Source organism: Python bivittatus, unplaced genomic scaffold (assembly GCF_059951505.1).
Source record: "Python bivittatus isolate LINGU-HERP-01145 unplaced genomic scaffold, Pbiv_v1 ctg000330_np1212, whole genome shotgun sequence".
In the NCBI taxonomy this organism is placed as follows: Eukaryota; Metazoa; Chordata; class Lepidosauria; order Squamata; family Pythonidae; genus Python; species Python bivittatus.
In genome coordinates this window covers 43,590,411-43,614,491 of record NW_028277058.1, presented here as the reverse complement: position 1 = coordinate 43,614,491, position 24,081 = coordinate 43,590,411, and the positions used below count along the sequence as shown (strand labels likewise).

General features: G+C 38.2%; 1 protein-coding gene across 1 annotated transcript in view; it reads left to right on the top strand.

Moving 5' to 3' along the window:
• The window catches only part of MYBPC1 (myosin binding protein C1), a 73,224-nt gene extending 52,246 nt beyond the window's left edge, over positions 1 to 20,978 (top strand). Inside the window, exons 25-32 of the mRNA XM_088141515.1 lie at positions 2,496 to 2,663; positions 2,844 to 2,932; positions 4,437 to 4,632; positions 5,631 to 5,770; positions 8,916 to 9,075; positions 10,831 to 10,967; positions 12,507 to 12,693; positions 20,285 to 20,978. Of these exons, the coding sequence (XP_087997641.1) occupies positions 2,496 to 2,663; positions 2,844 to 2,932; positions 4,437 to 4,632; positions 5,631 to 5,770; positions 8,916 to 9,075; positions 10,831 to 10,967; positions 12,507 to 12,693; positions 20,285 to 20,385 (1,178 nt within the window). The 3' untranslated portion in view covers positions 20,386 to 20,978. The remainder of the gene's footprint in view (positions 1 to 2,495; positions 2,664 to 2,843; positions 2,933 to 4,436; positions 4,633 to 5,630; positions 5,771 to 8,915; positions 9,076 to 10,830; positions 10,968 to 12,506; positions 12,694 to 20,284) is intronic.
• Positions 20,979 to 24,081: the final 3,103 nt, after the last annotated feature.

The window sequence follows — 24,081 nt, the reverse complement described above, 5'->3', positions numbered from 1 at the left end:
GAGATCACACACATTTCTCATGCACTTGATTGATTGATTGATTGATTGATTGATCAAATTTATACGCTACCCATCTCACTGCATAAGTGACTCTAGGTGGCTTACAAGTAAAAAAGAAAGCTATAAAAATCTTTACAAAAATATACAAAGTTAAAAGACAGAGTATCCTCAAGCCACCAACCACCCCCAGTTCTGTGAACCCCCATGTGATCCCCATGCTAGTTGGCAGAGCCAGGTCTTGTCGCTCTTCCAGAAGGCCAAAAGAGTGGGGGCCAATCTCACTTCAGGGGGCAAGATATTCCACAGGGCAGGGACAATGGCAGAAAAGGCTCTTTTCCTAGACCCCGCCAGTCAAAATTATTTAGCCAACAGGGTCCATAACATGCCCTTCCAGTGGGATAGATCAATATAATTGAGACAAGACAGTTCCTTGGGTAACCTGGGCCCATGCCACAAAGGGCTTTAAAGGTAATAACCAACACTTTGAACTGGACCCTGAAGCAAACCGGCACTCAATGCAGCTCACGCAGGAGAGGTGTTACATGTGCAGCCCTAGAGGTGCCCATAACTGCCCACACCACTGCATTCTGCACTAGCTGCAGCTTCTGGATACTTTTCAAGGGCAGCCCCATGTAGAGTGTGTCGCAGTAGTTCATATGGGAGATGACCAGGGTATGCGTGACTGAGAGAAGGGCTTCCTGATTCAGGAAAGAGTGCAACTGGCACACAACACAGAGTTGAGCAAAGGCCCTCCTAGCCACCACTGCCACCTGCTCCTTGAGCAGGAGTCATGAGTCCAGGAGGACTCCCATCGGGTCTGTGTGGGGCAGTGCAACCCCATCCAAGACTAGAGATGGTAAGCCCCCAGATACATGAGAGCCCCACACCCACAGCCACTCCATCTTACCAGGGCTCAGTTGAAGCCTGTTGTTTCCCATCCAGACCCCCACAGCCTCCAAGCACCATAAAAGAACATCCACAACATCACTTAGTTCTCCTGGGATGGATATGTACAACTGAGTATCATCCGCATACTGATGATACCTCATCCTGTGGTGATGGATGATCTTACCCAGTGGCTTCATGTAGATGTTGAAAAGGAATGGAGAGAACACCAAGCCCTGTGGCACCCTGCAAAGCAGGGGCCGTGGGCTGGACCTCTCACTCCCTATCAACACCAATTGGGACTAGATTCAGAGAAAGGAGGTGAACCAGCACAGAACTCTGCCCTCCACCTCTAACTCCCACAGCCAACCAAAATGATACTATGGTCAATGGATTGGAAAGCCATGGAGAGGTCAAGAAAAGCCCGGATGAATACACTACCCCCATCCCACTCCCACCAGAGATCATCTAAGAGCACGACCAATGCTATTTCTGTCCCATACTCAGGCCTGAAACCCAGTTGGAAGGGGTTCAGATAATTCATTTCATCCAGGATCCTCTGGAGCTGCAGTGCCACCAGCTTTTCTACCACCTTTCCCAAAAACGGGGGGTGAGGGACTGGACGAAAATTTACTTTACCAAAAATTACATTCTGTATTCAGAAATATCACAGTTTGCATCACATAAAAAATAACCTGTTTATGCAATGTCTTCACATAAATTAATTCAATTTTCATGCATAAATTAATTCAGTTTTCATGCTGTCTTCTAAACTTAATACTGATCATAGCAAAAATAACATTTTTATGTTTGAAAATGGAGGAAGACTTGCTTGCTGGAAGTTCCCTGTGTATACTGGAGCATTCTCCACAAGATTTACATGAATGCAGGGGGTATTTATACTAGGATTAAATTAGATTACTCTGTGTTTACAATGTACTCAGAGATTTGCAGGATATTTTGGAACTTTGGCATTTTGTTGAAAGAAAATGCTGTGAAAACAGAAAAAAAAAACATGGATTGCTGAGGGGTCAGCAGAGCGCTATTTGTGAATAAAAGATCTGTATGTTTATGTGTCTCTGTGTGTGTTTGAATGTGTATTTGAGAATATGTATGTACTACCCCATTATCTTAATAATTTCCACAATATGGAAACCTCTTCTTTAAAAAAATCAGGAAATCATTAACCAGAATTTGGATAGATTCCATGTGGAAATGTGTTTTTTACAACTGACAATTATGTTGCTTGCATCCTAACATTTCTCTTAAAAAGACCACACAATAATATTAATGGCCTGTCTGACTGGATTATAATTCCTATTTCTTGACCATGTGTTTGTTTTTTCTCTCTCTCTTTCTCTCTTTCTGATTTTAACCTGAAAATATTGATTCTTCTTTGCAGGCTAGTAACCTTTGTTTCTTCTGGTGGCACCATAATAGGAGCTAGTGATTTGAACACAAAGGTGCAAAATACCATAATACATTCAGTCTGCTATACTTTAAAAGTACTTTTTAAAAAATTGAGCCACATTTCATCTGTCTTTCTATATAGTTCTCAATTTTTTTCTTTTTCTTTTTTTCTTTTTCTTTCTGCTTTTATACTACTTTAGCGGAAGAATGGATTGTGGCCAATCCAGATCTAACAGATAAAACAAAATTCACCATCACCGATCTTCCAACTGGATCAAAAATCTTTGTCCGAGTAAAAGCGGTGAATGCTGCCGGTCCCAGTGATCCCCGACTACACCCGCAGCCTATTTTAGTAAAGGAAGTTATAGGTGAGACTGGTCATTTGTTTGTAACTCATATAAACATCCATAAAAGATATCTTCCCTTGCCTAACAGCTGTGTCATCTCCCTTTACCCAATTGTTTTGTTTTCCAATAAAAACAACATTCTCTATATAGCAACATTCTGTTCTTATGAATTAAGAAACAAATTTCTTTCTTTAAATTAAGAACCTCCGAAGATTCGTCTGCCAAGACACTTAAAGCAAACTTATGTTCGAAGGGTTGGAGAAGCTGTGAATCTTGTTATTCCTTTCCACGTAAGGAATGCACGAATGTTTGTGTGTGCTTATGTATATAGGTCTACATCTAATACTACATGCTTGTGTCTGTAACTAATACTATTGCACTGTAGATCTATTATTGAAGAAGTTCTAGGAAGTTTTGATATTTGCTAAATGGCAGCAAATGTTAAGAAATGTTGAATTTTTAAAAATCCTTGTGTTCAAAATATGGGGATTATAATACTGGTCAATTTACTTGCAATACATTATTGCAAAGATATTCAACTGTAATCAAAGCAACTTAAAATGTCATTTAATTCCCACTCAAAGTCATAGAATACTCCAACCCTATATTTGAAAAAAAGCCCATTTTAAAAATATATATTAATTCTACTAATCTCCCAAAGCATAAATTTGACAAAAAAAGGTATTAGAAGAAACTAAACATCTTTCTCTTGCAATCTCTCATGACTATGTAGGGCACCTCCACATCTAGCATTTGCACAGCTGCTGGACCAACTCCATGCTTGTGTGAACTTGCATCATCTGATCCAATTTGCTTCTAGATCAGTTGGAGCATAATAAAAACCCTCTGAAATCAGTTTGAAACAGTGCAGCTCTGAAGAGCTTAGGGCAAGCCATTTTCCCCTTGATGAGAACTTCATGTTGTTTCCCAGCTGGCATTCCCCCACCCCCCGCCCTATAGAAGTAGACCAAGTTTCCCTCTTTTATTTTTGCAGCTGATGGTGCCCCTACATTGAGCAGAAGGATGGCACCATGATAGTTCTTTTTCAGAGCAACTATCTCGGCTTTTTTAAACACACCAAACATACTTGTTATGACTTGGAGGTGAATGGGGTGGGCAAGCTGGATTCCAATTTTTATGCTCTGAATGGTCTGTTCACTGCAGATCAGTTCATGTGGTCTCCCAGGATTTTGAAGGGGGTTTCTATGAGGGCAAATGTGGAAGTGCTTCAATTTCTTTCTGAGAGTTTGGAAGTGAAAATAGAGGGAGCATGCTGCACAGTACCTGTTTAGATGTACAGTATGCTAATAATATTTTAAAAATCGAGGAAGATAAGCTGAAGGTGCAAACACAGTTGGAATATTATGAGAACGAGTTTATCATATTTCAATAAAGGTAATGTCAAAAACCTTATTTGTATGTTAAGTCCCAAGTTGTTATTTTCAGGGGGCATGCAGTTTTGAAAATACAACACATTTCTTTAAAACTGCCTTCACCAACCATATGTCCTCCATATGTGATAGGAGTACAACTTGCAGAATTCCTAGCTGACAATGTTAGACCATGTCAGTTGGGCTTTATAGTAGAGACACAAACTGGAGGGAGCCAGTTTGGAGAAGGCTGATAGCTAAACATATTCCACCTGCTTAATTCAATAAGCAGGTCATTGATTTTAATGTGCAGTTCTATGTTATTCTGACATATTTAAAGAACATCTTAAAAATGAAATAATCATCAAATAATACTATAATATCTCAATGGATTATTGAGGTTTGGGGATTTTTTCTTCCATAGGGAAGACCAAGACCAAAAGTATCTTGGAAGAAAAACGGTGCCCACGTAGACAAGAACCAAATTAATATCCGCAACACTGAAAATGATTCTATCATCTTCATCCGAAAGGCAGAGAGGAGCCATTCTGGGAAGTATGACATGAAGGTCAAAGTAGAAAACCTTGTGGACAGAGCCACAATAGAGATTCAAATAGTTGGTATGTATTGAAATTCCACCTGAGTAGAAAACAGCCTGCTAGTTTGACAGCACTTTGGCATTAACATAACATAAATGGAGGCTATTTTACATAGGAAGAAGGATAAAAAGGATAGGAAATCTTGGAGGGCTGAATGAAGTCCTCTTCTAAAACTTAAGAGTTTGAAATGAGCTACCATTATGATCCTTATAGCATCTTTCTTATCTACAGCCCAAACTAACCAGAGTCAAGACAGAAGCTACATTTCATCTGGACATGAAAGAAGCCTTAGTATCTGACAGTTACAACCCAGTCATGACTGAAAAAAATAGTTTCTGAGGGGAGAAATGTCTTTAGGGGGCACAGGAGGACAAATTATGACACATATATAATGAGATCATCATGCAACTCGTGTTAGACATCATTAACAATATTACATATTTGGTATCATTTGTGTGATGATGTCATGACACCCGATGTCATTTTGATATCATCATGAGTTGTTACAGATGTCACTGGAAGCAGGTTATGATATCTCAATGTAAAGCAGGCAGTAACAGTTCGACTATCCTAACCTTCAGCTCCTGGTCATCTCAACATCAAAAGATTAATAAATTATTTTTCTGTATCTTGCTGCTCTTTTCATAAGCTGCCCTCATTCAATAAAGTAAAATAAATGTTAAAAAGCAAAGTCATGTAGCTTAAGAATGTTGCCTAGGATGTGACTGAAGGACTGAGATGTAGTGGAAGATGTGTGAAATATACCGAGCTGGAAATTGATAACTGTCATCAGATGCACATAGTGGCAGTGTGCAAAGCTGAGTTGTCACCCAGAAACAGAGGGCGAAGCCACATGAAGGAATCAGGAGCAGGAAATGCCATCTGACTAACCTTTTGGCTACCTAAAAAACATAAACTTGGTACACTCTGCAAAAGAAAATTAAAACCTGCCAAACTGAGACAAGCTGAACAAAGTTAATTTTACCAGAACTGTTAATATTTCCTCTTTATTGCCACAGATCGTCCAGGCCCACCCCAAGTGGTAAAAATTGCAGATGTCTGGGGAGAAAATGTTGCTTTGGAATGGGTACCACCAAGAGATGATGGCAATGCCAACATTACTGGTTACACAATTCAAAAAGCAGACAAAAAGAGTATGGTAGGTAGACATTCTAACATGGCAAATCTCAGGTTAGCCTCCTAGTTCTCACATAGAAGAGCATGCTGCCTGGAAACATTGCTACTATTTGTGAATCTAAATAGCTTTTGAAAACAAGGGCATCTGCCATTTAAATGGTTCTTCTTCAACTGACACTGTTATAAAAGACTTTATGTGAACCTGACAAGTCTCTTTGATAGGTGGTCTTTGTTCCTGGAAAAAATCCTTGGATTGTTGCCTTCAGATGATCACTGCAGTCTCACAGTTAAAGACTGAAAGATTTTTCTAGGCTATAAGCCATCCTATTTGTTTCTGTATACCTTCTTTATGTATAATGATTTGCAATATTTTTGGGGGTGGAGGTTGAGTCAGACTTTAAGATATTGCATTGTATTAGCTGTTGTTATACTTTTTTTACTTACAGGTATTATTGTTACTCTTTTAGATTCTTGTTAGCTGCCCAGAGTCACACAATGATAAGGGAGGCCATATAAGACTACTAAATAAGTTAGTTAGCTAGTTAGGTGCTGGATTGAAAATATCTGAAAATAAAGAAAAAATAAAATTATCTGTTAGGGCTCTATGAAGGGGTGCTTTGCTTTGATGAAGATGTAAACAAAGCATCTTGCTTGAAGCTGCTTCACAAAAAGTGATTCCTTTGCTTTTAAGACAGGAGTGAGGAGCCCATGTTATTTCCTTCGGAGTAGTTCAGAGCCCCTCTTAAACATTTTTCCTCAGAGCTCACACTACAGGTAGTCCCCAGTTTTAATGAGTTCCATTCCCGAGGTCTCTCCTTAGGTTGAATTGGTATGTAAGCTGGAACGGTATTATTGTATAATACTGTGTAAGTAGTATTGTGTGATGAACTTGAATCACTGAGTATTTAACTCAAATTTTGCTACAATAGGCTGTGTTCTTAACTACGGGTTGTCTGTAACCCAGGTGTTCTTAACCCAGGGACTACCTGTACTGGAGAAGGCTGAGAGAAGCCCCTCCTTGCAGTACTGGCAAGAGCAGTCTTGGGTTGGGTAGCCTTAAGCAGGTTGCAAGAATTTCACAGTATGCATAGGAGAGCATGAAGCATCCTGGATGGCACTGAGGGAGGTGGCCTGCCTTAAGCATCCTTGCTGGCACTGAGGGTCCTCCAGGATGGACAATTCCAGGGCAGACCAGAGGGAATTCCAGCACACAGCAGAAAGGCCAGCCAAGAGACCTCTTTAGTGCACACCTTAGAGTCTCCCAGCCTGGGCACTTCTGTCATGGACTGAAGGAATTCATAACTTGTCCAACTGAATGGCCAGCAGGACAAAAGATTTCTGTTCATACCACTGAGATCTCTGAATCAATATCCAATTGGCCAGTAGTTGAGAGAGGTGAGCAGAAGAAAAGGACATCTTTCTTTTCCTTCTGTTCACTACTACCTTCTCCTCACTACTACCAGTGGGTAAGAGAGACCAGAAGCTCCTTTGACAAGATGGGCTTTTCCACCATTTCTGGCTGACTAAAGGTAGAGAAAAGGCTGCAGTGGGAAAGGATGGGTCCTTCCCTACAGCTTGCTTTCTCCCCTACTGCTGCTAATAGTAGAAAGAGATCAGTGGCATGGAAAAACTCCTTTTTGTTGCTGGGCTTTTCCAAATGCTTCCAGCATTATCTGTTGTTTTAGAACTTGAAATGAACACAGAGTAGCTAATTAGATTCATAGAACAGGAGAGACACGCATTGTTCATCCAGCAAGAGAGACTGAAGTGTTTTAATCAGAGTCAGCTTACATTTTTAGCAGCATGTGGGCCTAATTAAGCAAAATTATGCCTGATTTAAAAATAGGTTTCAGCTCTTGAAATAAACAAAACAGATTACTGTACCTAGCCTCATAACTGACATGCTGTCATAGCAGAGCCATGATGGAAAAAGCTTCATGCACCTGAGCAGTCTTCCTCCTTGCATTTCAGTTCAGTTTAAGTTCTGTTAAGAAACTCATAGCTTACTCTTGGCTAAGAGGTCTACATTTCTCACTGTAGCACCTTGCTGGGGTGTAAATAGAGCTCTCAGGGCCCAAGACTAATCTCTCAGATGGGGCCTCACAACGGTGAGAAAGCACAGAGGATGAGCTCCAGACAAAACTTAAAAAGAACGCGAAGTTCATAAATAAACTAGAAACAGAATCAAAGACAAACAAAAAGAGGAACAGGGAAAGCAAAACAGAAAAGCTAAAAAGTAAAATATTAACACATGCCTAACTGAAGAGAGAGAGAGCCAGTGTCGTTTAGTGGTTGAGGCACCAGGCTAGAAACAGGGAGACTGTGGGAGACTAGTCCTGCTTTAAGCACAAGCTAGATGACCTTGGGCCAGTCACTCTCAGCCCTTGGAAGAAAGCAATAGCAAAGCACTTCAGAAATCCGGCCAAGAAAACTGCAGGGACTAATCCAGGCAGTTGCCAGGAATCAAGACTGACTTGAAGGCACCAAAGCCAACAAATTGAGGAAAATACAGAAGCTTAATCAGCAATATTTGGTATATTGATGTATGCTTGATGTAGTCAGCAGAAATCCATTTCTGGAAGTCTTTCTGTAGGGAAACCCATCACTTATCTACTTCACTACTTTTTCTATTCCAGATTAATGTCCCAGACTATCATATTTTTTCTGCCAGTTTTATCCCGTGTGGGGCTTTACTGGTTCAAGCCGTTCAGAAAATGTTTCTTTCAATATAAACATATTGTAATATCTATATCTATATCGGTATTGAATAACAGCATTTACATGTATATTTTAATCTATATTGCTATTTCTCATGTTTGAATCTAAATTTATGGGTAAATTTACTTAATTTCTTTAATATTTGATATCTCAATTGTCTTTTCATGGTGGCTATTTATAAAATTATAAATTATAAAATTACGGCCATTCTTTAGGCTATAGCATAATACAGATAGATTCTTCTAGAGCAGTGTTTCTCAACCTTGGCAACTTTAAGACCTGTGGACTTCAACTCCCTGCTGGCTGGGGAATTCTGGGAGTTGAAGTCCACAGGTCTTAAAGTTGCCAAGGTTGAGGAACCCTGTTCTAGATTGATGTCTCAGCCCGACTTACTTCTGAGTTCCTAACTATTATATTACGAGCCCAGGTTAACCTGTTCTGTCTTTCAGGAATGGTTCACTGTGATTGAACATTACCACCGGACCTCTGCTACTATTACTGAACTTGTCATCGGAAACGAGTATTTCTTCCGGATTTTCTCTGAAAATATGTGTGGCCTCAGTGAGGATGCAACAAGAACAATGGAGAGTGCTGTGATTGCTAAAGATGGTTAGCTAGAACTTTAAAACTCCTGAAATATATGATGCAAATACGATGGTGGAAACCAGCTAAAAGGGATACAGGAGGCTTACATTAATCTATTAATTATATTAAGCTGCCTATTTTTGGCAACTGCACTACTATGTAGCATAGTCAATCATGTTAATAGTACACATTGATAATGTTTGATTCTTTTTAAAAAAATATGGTACAGTTTGGAGGCAAAGGATAAAATAAGGGAGACTCTGTTCTTGTTTGAACTGTAACACAAACACATCTACATTTGGAAGAGAAAACTTTTGTTAAAACTACTTGGATTTTTTTCATAGATCCCATCTGCTAAAAAGTATGGGTATTATACCTAATTTGCAAAAGTACTGATTGCAAACAAGGTGACCCCATGTGGATTTTGCATAATTTGTTGTAAGTTCTTAGTAAAATCTAATGATTCATATTGATCAATATCTATGTCTGTCTATCCAAACATAAATGCTTTGTGATCCTTGACCTCTCCTGCATAGAGGAAGATGCTCAGAAAAGTGACCCAAATTTTTCCTGTCACAGCACTTTGTCCAAAACTACTTAAGTGCTTACCACCCTATTTTGAGGAAGATTTAAGGAATCTAAGGAACATTTAATTCATGCCACCTGTATAAGAGAAATGTTCAGCCTGTGTATCCATTCAGAACACCAGTATACATTTAAACAAGGTGTTTTTGCTACCTTTGAAGGAGAATAGATTGGGTTAGCTCATACCTTAGGCCAGTGTTTCTCAGCCTTGGCAACTTTAAGCTGTATGGACTTCAACTCCCAGAATTCTTGAAGTCCATACAGCTTAAAGTTGCCAAGGCTGAGAAACACTGCTTTAGGCAGAGACAGTACATTCTCCTCCTTTTCTTGAAAGATATTCTGCAGTGCATCAGGCTAAGGACACAATGGTGGAAAATAGCTATTAGCCAATTGGAATGTCTAACTAGGCTAAATCAAAAACCATTCCTTCCTCTAATCTCACTTATATTCTTTGAGATAGTAGGTGAGATGTCTTGCTCCTTTTTAATCCTGAACATCAAAACCACTGGGCAGGAAGAATGGAAGGATCTTTAAAAAAAAAAAAAAAAAAAAGGGATAACTGTACAGTCTAAATCATAGGCAGTTAAAGGTTATGACTCCACAAAAGACAGAGTTTTAAAGGGTCTGTGTTCAGTCTCTTTAGATTTAAAGTTGTCTATGAATGTGGTCATTTAAAAACAAAAGTTTGCACCCATGCTTTAGCACTCTTCAAGAAAGAACCTTTGATGATATATCTTATATTCTGGATAGTTTATAAAATAGGTTGCAGACTACTAAACAATATGAACTATACAGTATGTTTTCTGAGGATTAAATGTCAGCTGCAGAGGTTAGCTGCATGACCCAGGAAATAATGTTGCTGCTTTCAGGAATTAGAAACACATACTACATTTGCATGTCCATGCTCTCAGAAGTACTTTGAGCTTTCAAATCTGAAGTACAGCACAGCACTATGATCTCCAGATAAAGTTCGTTCTTATGTACATAGCAATCAGGGAAGCTAACATGTTAGAAATTCTATGTTTTAGCAGTTCTTGAACTTATATAGTATTATTTTTTTAGCTAATTTAATATGGATATTTATATTTTTACTGTCTTTACTGTTTGATTTTAATTGTGAGGCACCCAGAGTCTCTGGGGGAGATGGGTGGCATAGAAATTTAATAAATAAATAAATAAACTTCTCTTTTGCAGGTAAAGTCTACAAGAATCCAGTTTATGAGGAATTCAATTTCACTGAACCACCAATGTTTACTCAACCTTTAGTTGATACATATGCCGTATCTGGTTATAATGCAACTTTGAACTGCAGTGTGAGAGGAAATCCAAAAGTAAGATACTCATCTCATAAGAATCTCAATAAATGCACAAGAGAATTTAAAAAGCATATGGATAAGGCAGATCAGGTCTCAGATTGCTACTTCTTCATCCCACTTCTTGAGCATCACGCATATAGGTTCTAATGGTGCTCTGCATAGGTGTAGAACCTATATGTGTGATGCTCAGTTTCTGTGGCTGGGCAGGTCTTTACGAAGGAAGCCCACTTGCCCAGTGCATGTTGAGAACATTCCTTCCTCTCTCTCCTTATTTCCAGAACTTTCTTTGCTGTAGTTGGGTTGAGGTTTAAGTTATTTTAAAACTTAATATAACCTGTAATGACCTCATTTGCTTTACTTTGTGTTTGGGGAAAAGGGGGAGGGGTGTTCCTATGAGGTGACAAACGGCATTGTAACTCATGTATTGTCCCCTACTCCCAACTGTAATGGCACCTAGAAAATCCATAGTTGTGAATGCACAGCTGCTCACTTAAAAATAGTGGTTACCAGGTAAGCTGTTTATTCTTCTGCCTCATCATTCTATAGCAAAATAAATAAATAATCTCATCAGTGCCACTCATACAAACCTACATTGTTTCTCCATCTCTACCAACTGTGTTTTCACCTCTTCCTAGTCACCTAGGTATTCTTGGACTTGGAGACCCAGCGCAACTGCAATTTATCAGGGAGGGATGTTACTGTGGTACTTAATAAACTGCATGAGGTCTTTATTTAAACCACATGTCAAATTTATAGTTGTCCTCAGGCCTGTTTCTATTTCTGTGCAAGCAACCTAAAACTTAGCAATGAAACCTATTGCCTACTGATTTAAATTAGGAAAAACTGTTTTATTAATACTTCCTGTGTATTATTCCCAAAGGAAAATATATTTGTTTTGGGGAGATGGATGGGTTTTTTAAGAATCTTGCTATGATGAAAGGATTTACATTAGGTATTCTTTTGGTTCTGCAGTTCTGGGACTTTATTTTTATTGGAGGTATTAAAATGTCCATCTTTGTTTAAAACTTTTATGGCCTCTTCTAACACTGTAATTTTAAAACCATATGTTCAGTAAAAATGCATATAAAATATACATGTAAAAATGCTGCATTTGGAACTCACATTTGAGAAAGGTATCCCACAATCTAACTGCAGAAATTGAAATATATTCCAGTATAGTTCATGGAAGTTTAGCATTCCATAATATATATGGGTCTTCCAGATGGGCAATTCCCAAAACACTTCACACTTTGATATAGTGGCTCAGTATGAAATGGACTGAGAGTTTCTGTCATATTTAGATGAGAGTCTTCGAGAGAAAGTATGGAATGGATTTATCCAATTAAATATTTAAAAACCTAAAAAAATAGTACAATTTATTTTAAGATGTCCTTAGAATAAACAGAAAATGGACCACGATACTAAATTCAGATGTTAATGAAGTAAAAATTCTTTGAACCATTCACTTCATTAACATTTGATTTTAGTATTATGCTACAAAAAAGGAATTTAATGTTTAATTTCATAACTTCTCTGTCTGTGTTCTAACTGCAGCCCAAGATAACATGGATGAAAAATAAAATCATTATAGTGAATGACCCACGCTACAGAATGTTTAGTAACCAGGGGGTTTGTACACTGGAGATTCGGAAACCCAGCCCCTATGATGGTGCCACGTATACTTGCAGGGCTGTCAACAGTCTTGGTGAGGCAGAAGTTGAATGCAAATTGGAAGTAAGAGGTAAGATGTTCTCTGTTGGGTGGTGTAGCTTTCTTCTGCTTTGTGGGGGAATAAATTTTAATGAATAAAATGTTGATAGAAGAATATTAAAAGACCAAGCAATACATTAATTCCATAGAAAGTAATAGCAACATTTGGGTAAAACATTTATGCTCTACTGAGAATATGCAACATGGTGTTTTGAATATCATAGTACATCTGTACATATATCTTTGGGATGTTTCCAGAGTAAACAACACATGTAGAAGATTAGTAACTGGATCTTAATGTTTCATTTTTAACTCTAAAATAATCTGGTTACAAATTGATCTAATCTACAGAAGAGTTAAAGCATTCCCTAGTTCCATTGACCCTATCAGAAATACTCTGTAATGCGCATTGTCCATATAATATGTATGAATTCTAGACTTACAGGTTTCTGCCTTTTGCAACTGTCTAGCTTTTGTTTTCTACTTACTTCTGAATCCTAATTAGGTCTTTTGTGCCTTTGTTTTATAAGTTATAGTGTTGAAAATCCAATGTGGCATTCTCTGCTCATATAATGCATCCTATTTAGTTAATGTATTATTAGTATATTATTCTACTTGCCTTAGAATTTGTGTACTTTCTTTATCTTGCTCAACAACTCAAGCAAGATAGAAGTGACCTGTCTTGTGCAATATAGTAGTTGCACTTCCTGATTATCCCAGTTTCTCTATTGCGTATTATTTTTCTGCATAGAAGCGATGCTGTCATTTCAAGGAAATTCAGTCTTCCACACCCCATGATAATAGAACTACAACTCCCCAAATTCCTAGCAAGCATCACAGAAGAAAACTAGCAGGTTGGGGAAAGCTGAGTTTAGATTAAACTAAGGTGTGGGCCTTCCGGGCTGTGTGGCCGTGTTCTGGAAGTTTTGTTTCCTAACATTTCGCCAGCATCTGTGACCGGCATCTTCAGAGGGCAGGAGCACAGATAGGAGCAGTTCTCTCTGTGCCCAGGATGATGTGACCCCCAGCAGCCACTCGTTAACAACTCAATAGAAGGAAAAAACCCTGCCTAACCCCCAGGAAGATACACACATATTCAGACACCAAAACAAGCAGCCACTTGTTAACCCAACCCCCCAACCCTCCCCCTTCCCCCCCCTTCAGATCTCTATAAATACCCACAAAAGGGTCACATCATCCTGAGCACAGCCCGGAAGACCCACACCAGCCTTTGTATGCCGGCCGTGAAAGCCTTCGACAATACTTTAGATTAAACTGTTAGATAGTATTTGTGGAAAGCATAGATTAGAAAGTTTATGAATTAAAAACTGTCATTGCAGTTCATAAACCTTCTAATCTTATGTCTTCCACAAATACTATCTGTAATTGTATCATTCACAATCCAACTCAAAATGCCACCATGGACATTCATAGTGTCTATGGCACCAGTAACCATGAATTATGTGCCCCATTTCTGAGCATTGAGACATTTTAGAGGTGCAAGGGTTTATCCAGTTTCCATGGAAAGAAACTACTGAAGGCGATAAAGCTTCTGTAATATATAAAGTGAGTATAAGACAAGAAAATTACATCAGGCTGTGGTTCCCCATCCAGTATCTAAGAAACCTACAGCAGAATATAATTTTTTACTGAGAGAAATTTCAGCTCTGCTATCCCTTTCCTCATTTCCATCACAGATTGATTTCCTTCTATCACATACACACCCTTTGCCTCTCTTCCCTTTGTATGGTAGAATTAAGGGCGGCAGGGGGATTAATCTTTCATTCACCTTTGTCAAGTTCTGGCCTAACCACATTCCTTAATATGGAGAGGAAAAAAACTTCTGACATCCTAAATCCTTTTGCAACCAAAAGTAATCTTTTAAAAGGGGCCTTTAAAATGCCGTTTAACTCCCAAATCTCATTATAATATTAATATCTTTTCCATTTCTTCTTCATATCCCAGGTTTCATCACTTTATTTCTTCCTTTTATCACCTAGAGATGGAAAGACTAAAAGGTCTCCATATTGAAAGCTTGGTTGCCATTTTGGTTTGTAGTCATAAAGAAATGGCTACTAAATATTTCACTGAAGTTGTGCTGTTTTTTTGTTTTTCCTCTCCTTCTCTTTATTCTCTCTCCCTTTTCCCCTTAGTATTTATTAATTGAAATCCTATACTGTTCACTGGCTGGCTTTTGGCCATCCAAAAGTAGGGCAGTTCAGCAGTTCTTCCTGCTAAACTGGTTAGACATGTAGTCAAACAAACAGCCTTCAAAGTCATTGATTAAGATTGCAATCACTTCAGAGTAAGCCCCATTGACGTCAGTGGGATTTACTTCTGAAGAGAGATACATATAACAAGGAGTTGTACTTAGTGACCTTTGTGATCTTCTGTAATCCTATGATTTTATATATAAGGCTTTACTATGAAAATACATTTCCAGATACTCAAAATCATATGGTTTCATACAAACTAAGTACCTCCCTTTATATAATGCATTTTAATGCGGGGGGTGGGGGGCGGGAGATGAAGATATCAAACACTGCAGGAATATGGCAAAGTACTGAAGAACTTTAATGCAGAAGTACATTGATTTATGGAGCTTTAGTGATAATAAGTAGGTCCCAATTTTGTTTTTCTATTTGCACTTTGATTCACATTTCCATGTTCATGTGGTACTTCATTTGAAGTTAGAAGTTCTCATGTGTCCACTATAGCCACCTGTAAATGGAATCAAAGAAATCTGATGTTTGAGGTATTTGAATTTGATGGAGCACCTGATACTACAGGTCAAGGTTTAACCCCTTCCCCTGCATTTTTTCCTGGTTGAAGTCTGCTTCTCAAGCTGTTGTTAGGTCCATAGAAGAAATTGTAATTTGGGCAGAAGCTATGTTTGAGGATAACATTGCACAGATGAAAAGGATTTTTTCCCTGCCTTCATTTCTGCTATAGTCCCAGTCTGAATGTCAACATTTCCAAGTGACTACTTATATTTGAAAGAGACAAAGCAGGAAATCTTCCACACAGACCTCCCTGGGTCACATCTAGTTAGATCCCTGGAATTCATACCTCTTGAAGAAAATCAGAGTTTTGTAACTGGCTTCATTGGGTCCAAAAGCCATGAGCTGAAAGAAGCATGCATCTTTCTGCTTAAAATGGATGCTGTAAGAGGGCAGCTACTATACGTTCCATACTCTACTTCCATCATCTCATGCGTATTGCACCCCTACCTGAACAATTACTATATTACCAACCCTTTATCTGTTGTTGCTACCCTCTGGATATATTTTTTTAAAAGACTGCTAGAGACCTATTAATCATTGAAATTTGGAAAAGCCTGCTTTAGAGCCACTGTTTGGAGTAGTGTGAGAAATGATATTGGTTTATTGTTGGTATAGATTCTGTCCATTGTTTAATCATTGCTCTCCCCCTGCCTAAACTGACACTGAGATATCCACCATATGAGATGCCAGACAGAACAAGCTCCATGAAACTAGGTATCCGTGATGACTCCAATAATGAAGACCAGAGACTCTGAAAGAGTAGACTCTTTATTATTAAAAAATAATAATGAGACATCTAGTTTCTTTTATTTTTTCTTTTCAAAGACTTACTTGGCAGGTGAAAGAAAAGACAAGGCACACTGCAATTAAGTCAAACTGACTCAGGAATATTCAGTTGAACTACTCATTTTGGATCACACCCAAAACTACAATTGCCTATTCCCAAGAAATCCTACTGACATCAGTAAAACTACCCTAGATTACATATTCTGATTATGGTGCTCTAAGATATATTGCCATCATAATGCACCTTTAATATTACTCATTGGAGTCTAATATTGGAGAGAATCATGTGTTCTCTTTCTATCTGTTGAGAGCTTAAAAGAATTACAGCTAGTGTTGACAGTTCTGAAAAGAAAAAAAAGCTTAATATTGTTAAACAACGGTGTGATAGAATGGAAAGGGAAATTAAATATCGGTCAAATATCCTAATTCTGCAATGATATATCATGGAGAAATTTTGCCAGGAAAAACCAACCTTCTTAGAGCAGACGACACTGGTCTTGAAAATCATATTCAACTGGACATTACCTTTTATTTCATTCCTTTCTTATTATATAAAACATGTTTGCATGTAAGTGTGTATTTTATATATGTTCTTTATCTTTGCTCCATGGCATACTTCTATGACATGGGCAAAGAAGGCCAAATTAATCAAGAATATAGAAACTAATGTCTAGACTATAGTAACTAAGTTCAAAATCCCATTCATCAGTAGATATACTGTAGTCTTATTTCCATGGGTTTTTTAAAAAAAATATTCATAATCAACATCAATTTTTTTCAATAATAAATGCATCATATGTTAAAAAACAGTATTTCTAGATAGTTTATATTAATATTCAGAAGGACTGAATTATGAAGAACAGAGCTGAATCAGTAATAAATTTTGAGTTTCTCAGCAGAATCACATTATCAGTGTTTTAACTGTCAAGAATAAAAACAATAACATATAACTTAGTGGCATATTAAAAAAGTCCACAAAGTTGGGAATAAGCTGTTCTAGTATAGCTGTCCAAGTAATTACTGTTGAGGAAATATTTACAGGATTGTGTAGTAAATTTTATAAAGTGAATTATAACCTGTAATACAATTATTTAGAAGCTACCTATACTGGATTTTTAAGAAAATAGCTTTTCTCTTATAAAATGCATAGTTTAAAAAGCTAATGTAGAATAAATACAGTTTGTTAAATTATATCAGCCTTGTTTTGCAGAAGTATATAAAGGAATGTGAATTATGTTATCTTTATACCGTAATACTTGATAATTTTGCCTAGTAGTTATTCAACTAAAAATAGATATAGATATAGATGGTTCAATGCTATGCATATGGCATTTTCCTATACTGAGAAACACTCTGGATACGTGTGTGTGTGTGTGTGTACATATATCTATAGCTATATCTATATCTATAATTTTAATTTTAATTAAAATGTTTTAATTTAGTTTAACCTAGTTTTTGTTTTAGTCCTAGATTAGTGACACAATCAGATTGGCTCCTATGTATCTCTTAGATTAGCGTGGCAGCCAATCATTTGTGTTTCTGCATAATTAATTAAGCTTCCTATATTAATGATAATGCTGAAAGTGTGCTAGACCCCTACGTCTTTTGACTTTCCATTGGCTTCTCTCTCTTCCATTCTCTCTCTTCCATTCTCTCTCTCTCTCTCTCTCATGTTTTACATGACTAAGGAATTAAATCACCATCTTCTCATCGCTGTGGACATACTTTCACTCAACAGATTCTGTACGTTTATGTTTAGCGAGTAAAGTGCTTACAACTTCTTTCTCTCTCTCTCTCCTGTAGTTACACAGTAAGGATTTTTGAATGTATAATGTCATCTAAGGTAAGCTTTCATATGGTCTCTGCATATGAAGCTTATTTCTGTTGTCACGTCATACAAAACCTACCAAAGTATGGCATAATTTTCATTATGTCATTTAATGAAAATGGGGTAGTAAAACCAATGTAGCAATGGACTGACTATTTATATTGTGTTCTTAATTAACAACTCTCGCTGAATCTGCTGAATAAATGCTTGTGATAGCAATTCCCGCTGTGATGCCAACATGTACTAACAAGCTATGGAGGGAGTGATAAAGCATGAACCAGGTTAACAGCTTACTATACATAAATAAGCATAAATCACAGCATTTGTACATCTAATGCCAGTTACTTGCCTCAAGGTTCAGGCAGCTAGGGAAGTGATACTGTTTAATTATACCGAACTCTTACCTCCTCTTCTTGAAAACTGTACACTGCAGCAACTTTAAGGGACTAGTTTAAAAGCATGCTAGATTTTGTGTGTCTTAGCACAAAAGGATGAAAAAAAGAAAGAAAAAGAAAGAAAAAGGAAAGGAAAGGAAAGGAAAGGAAAGGAAAGGAAAGGAAAGGAAAGGAAAGGAAAGGAAAGGAAAGGAAAGGAAAGGAAAGGAAAGGAAAGGAAAGGAAAGGAAAGGAAAGGAAGAAATCTTCAATGACATATTTAATTGCTTTAAGTTAAATCAAATGGCTTAGTTTTAGCTGGGTTGTGCACAGAATTGTCACTTGCATTTTCATTTGCCTGAATGTGCAAAAAAGGTGCCTCCGTAACAGTCAATTGTAAAATATGATCCATAGAGCTTTGAAAGATTCTTGCATTTGAGATTAATGGTACAAACTTTCAAAGGTAAGTTCTTTCTAGAGGGCATGTTTTTTTTCTCTCTGGCCAAGGCTGTCTTAAAGCAAGGCATCTCAGTGTTTGCTTTTGTTTTAACTATTATTACCCTACTGAATCTCAGCAAGCTAAGGTAACTTCTCTTGGAGTTTAGACAATTAAAATAGCTTAGATCCTTGCACAGAATTCTCACGATACCAACATTGCTAAACAATTCAAGAAAAAAAGCATGCAGTTACTATATTGCACTGGTGGGTGGGCACTTTATGTACATTCTTAGATTACTGGGGTGGTAGGTTTTATTAGTTCCCAATGCAACATGTTGTGATATTAAGCATTTCCCACCTAGATAGCACAATTTCAGTAGCTGACAAATGGAGAATGTGGTGAAAGTATTGATAGGGAGGTCACTAAATTCAATAATGTCATGCTCAGGGATACCCGTAGTTGGAGGTCATCAACATCAAAATGGCTGGCACAGATGGGCAAAGTCCCATCTCTTTTTATGTGTGTATGGTGCATGTGATGCATGTTAAAAAGGGTTGGGGCTTTGATTGCCCAGTTGCACCCACCATTTTGATGCTGTTGACCCTCTCTCTGTATGCCCCTGGTTATATCTCACTGTAGCACAGTTACTGGAATTGTAAGGAAGAAATGTGGAAGCAAAAAGAGTGACATGTTTAAAATGTAGTATTAGGCCTAATATTATTGTTTACAGAAGAAAGGAGATGGGTTGCCCTTGGTGTTTGGCTTTTGAATATTCTTGATGCTATAACAGGTGTTCTTATTTGGGGTGGCCTTCACTATGTGGATCTCCAGCATCCTGCTGTCTCCTCCTTCTCCTTCTCCTTCTCCTTCTCCTTCTCCTTCTCCTTCTCCTTCTCCTTCTCCTTCTCCTTCTCCTTCTCCTTCTCCTTCTCCTTCTCCTTCTCCTTCTCCTTCTCCTCCTTCCAATAATTACAATATGGATCAGCAACTTCACTTCAAAGCTTCTTCACCATGTTTGGCTTGGAGAATGTATGGCGACTCACACTATGAGTCTTCGATGAGTACCGGAAGACTTTACAGCTGCAACAAGAATGACTTGTCATTATTAGCAGCATTCTCAAAGCAACCTCATGCTGGATCCATCAAGTCCCCATCCACTGGACAATGTAAACGGTCAATGGAACATAAAGTTCCTGACCTACCACTCTTGCAAGGATTTATTTCATTCACACACAAAGAAAAAAAAGTAGCAATTGGAGAGAGATCCATTTTAAAAATCCTAAACCTACTTACACTAAAGGAAGCTCTGCTAAAATGATGGCATATTTCTCCTTTTGTAAATGCACACATGTGCACAGGTATAAAGATCAAACCTATCCTTTTGGTTGTTTTCATAATTGTCTTATCCCTAGGTGGGCTCTCGTTCTTCCGACTACTCCTGCAAGGGGTGCCTCCGCATATTGCCCAGTCCTATATGAAAGAAATCGAAGCAAGCAAGCTTGGAAGAAAATAAAGTCTGACCTGAGCACTTCTCTGCTACTGCACCAGAAACTGCTAGCCACTCTGCAGCCTCTCACTTCTGCTATGGTCCTCCTACACCATATATTGCCCCTTCCCTCTTCCTCCTGCTGCTGGGGGGAAAAAAACTCACGCATGGATTGCTTTTTGGAGTTGTAATGAAATAAGCTAATGCTTACTTGCATTTTGTAATGTTCCACACCGTTGTGTATTTCTGTTTCCTTCTCTCTCCCCTCTCTTTTTTAATGCAGAAAAGAAGACAAGCTAAACAAATATGCATGGGAGCTCATTTTTTAGTTTCTAATTTATATGGGTAGATACTTTTTTTTTTTGAAAAGCACATCCTGCCACACCCAGTAACAATGCAATCAGAACTTACAGTACCTCTTTTGATAACCAAATAACACTAGTTATAGGTTGAGATGTTGCCTCCGTACACATGATTTACAGCATTTAACAGTTATTTCAGCTGAATGCATCTCCAGTTAAAAGGGTTTTTTTTTTCTGTTGTTCATTTGTGAACCCCATTTCTTTGGGCTAGTACAGGGGTTTTTTTTTGTGATGTACAATAAAGCTGAAGTGTTTATGACCCAGCCACATATTTGGGGTTCTTATGTTTGTTTCATGTTAAGTTATCACTGCTCTTCTGTCTTTAAAATTTCTTTGCTTTTTATTTGCAACTACAGACACTGGATTATGGGCTGGGATGCAGATGTATATACATATACTCCTATCTATTATGATACTCGGTTTTGGGGTAAGCACTGTTGTATCAAGCACAGAAAAGAAGAAAGGAAAATGAAAGGCATCAGATAAGAAAAGGAAATACTATATAAGTGAATCTAGTTTGCACCAACTCCACTCATTATGTCTCTCCACACCTTTCTGTCCTGCAAATCTTCTGTGCTTTCTTCTTGCCCATTTACCACTTCATACATTACTATTACATTGCTTCATACATCTTGAAAACTTTATCCAGACACAACATTCTGTCTTCCTCTCTCAACACATTCACTCTTTCTTCATGTACTTGCTTTGCGATTCAGTCCTCCCTCTCTTGCTATGACTAAACTTCCTCAATGTACTTTGTCTTATTGGCCACTAATTTTTGTATACAATTATCATTTGTTCTGCACTTACTCATTCCTGATCCTATCTTTCCTTGTTTACTATACATACGTCTTAAGTACCCACTGCATCCAACTTTTGTGTTTTCATCATATGTCAAACTCTCGTTTTCATATAAGAAAGTATGCAGAAGCTCACTCTTACCTATGTACTTCTTTACGCAAACATACCCTGCTAATAGTAAAGACAGTACTGGTCAGTTTAGGCACATTTTGGCCAAAGCCCAGTTTTATCCCAAGCATGTTTACATTATTCTGTGCAAGGCAGGGTCTCTAATATGGGGACTACCTTTCAAGCTAGCATTGTTTCCTGCATCCCACCAACTAGTAGGTACATGCAGTGTATACACTACAATGCTAGGTAAGATACAAAAGTTCAAAATGTATTTGGAAGTTTGGAATAGAATAGAGCCACCTGGTTGATAATACAGAATATGTTAGCACACATGTAGACAAATTCTAGCACAGCAACTCATACATATTAATGGAGATAGCAACAATTACTTGTTATGAAGCATTTAATGTATAGCTATCACTTATTCATATAATTGTAAGCATGTTTTATACAAAAATGCCATTAAGCTCAGTGGAATCACTTTCAGTGTTTAAGACTGTATGAAGAGTACTTGTTTTAATGTATTATAACTTTACATCTGGCTTTTAAACTAATAACTTTAAATCTTCACTTGATGAATGGTTACTGCAATTGAGAGATAGCTCATATCTCCCAAACTTGAATGAAGTCTTTTGGAGGAAGTCAGGCTGATTGGCTTCCTTATTTCTGTCAAATAGGCCCAGGTTGAGGAATGCTAGGCAAAGTTCACATGCAAGGCTACTAGATCTGAGCTGCAAAAATCCAGATCACCATGTATTTGAGTTTTTTGTATTGTTGCTGCCATGTCACAGTTGTGTGGATTTTTGCTGCCCATATCTGGTGGTCTTAGTTTGCATAGCTGGTTTTGACTCCAGGTAATGCTTTCCAAGTATGCTCTGAGATATATTTTGCATCACAAAGATTGAGCAGTCCAGAATCTATATGCATTAGTCAAAGTAACAGAATTCCCCCTTCTTCAGAAAAAGTTGATTGTTTAGGAGCCCTTTTCTGCATAAATACATCCAAAGACCATGGAACACAGTCTAATGTTATACTTCACATTAGGACAGCAGTGACATACAAGACGCTCAACTCTGCATTCAGGGACTTGCTTACAGCAGGAGTTTCATAGACATAAACATGATATTGCTAGAAAAGTTGCTTCACTGCAGACAGGAAAGAAGCTATTCATGCACAGAAATTCTGCCTTGTGCAGAACACAGGAATCAAACTCTCTAATGTGTGTGCTTCAGGGTTTAAATTCTAGCACTCTTTGAGTTACTGGCATTCTGTCATTCTTTTCTTTATTATGAAACGTACACAGTAACTTTTAAATCAAGCTGTCATAATCATGGTATTACATGCAGCAAAGGGACTGAATAGAGAAACTACTTCTTAATATGCCTGAGGCTACTGTATTGCAACGCAAGGCTTACATTGAAAAATTCTGGAGAAACATATCAGTCTGATCTTTATATACAGGCAAGGCAAATATGTGGATATCAGCCTTCCTTCAGCCTTGTGCCGTCTAGTTGTCTAGGGCAATGTTTCTGAACCTCATTGACTTTAAGATGTGTGGACTTCAACTTTCAGAATTGTTGCTGCCATATAACAGTTGTGTGGATTTTTGCTGCCTAGATCTGGTAGTCTAGATCTAGCTGTAAAACCTGTATAGCTGGTTTTGATTCCAGGTAATGGAATTCTGGGAGATGACGTCCATACATCTTAAAGCCCATGAGGTTGAGAAACACTGGTCTAGGCTATGAACTCCTGTCATTTCTAGTTTGTATAGGCAATGACTCAGGATTGGGCAAAGGGAGGTTATGCTCCTATAGTAACCATGTACATAGTTTAGTACCATGCACATCCTTCTATGTTAAAATACTTGTATAGTTAAACTACATATATACCACTAGTTTGCGGTTCAGTGTGCTGTTCACATCCAAGCAACTGGGTTCACAAGGTAAAAAGTGGCTTGATTAACAGCATATTATGTGAGTGCAACCAAAATCAAAGCACACAACTGGCAGGTGCCGCCACGCATGGAAGAGCTCCTAGATGGCAATCACTGAATTGGAGACATGCTTAGCATTGGTTTACTTAACCTTGGTTTGCTTAACCCAGTCTTCTGAATTTGCACAGTCAGCTCACTACATGGACTAGTTCACACAATTAAAATGTGGTTAGTGGTGTTGTGGACTTATGGTTTAGAGTTATGTAAACCTAGACAACTGGGGTTATTTAGGAAACCATAGGAAGACAACACGAAGTTAAGGTGATGGGCCACAGCCTGCGGGATCCGCTCAGAATCGACACGACTTTTTCTGCGCGAGGCTGTCGCCCTCCCACTGCCTGTCGGTCACCGAAATCACCCCGTCTTCCCCAGACCGGACGGGAGGTGAGAGGAGACACGGAAACGACCGATTGCTCCACTACCTCCACAGCTGCCGGCAAGAAGCAGGACGCGGGA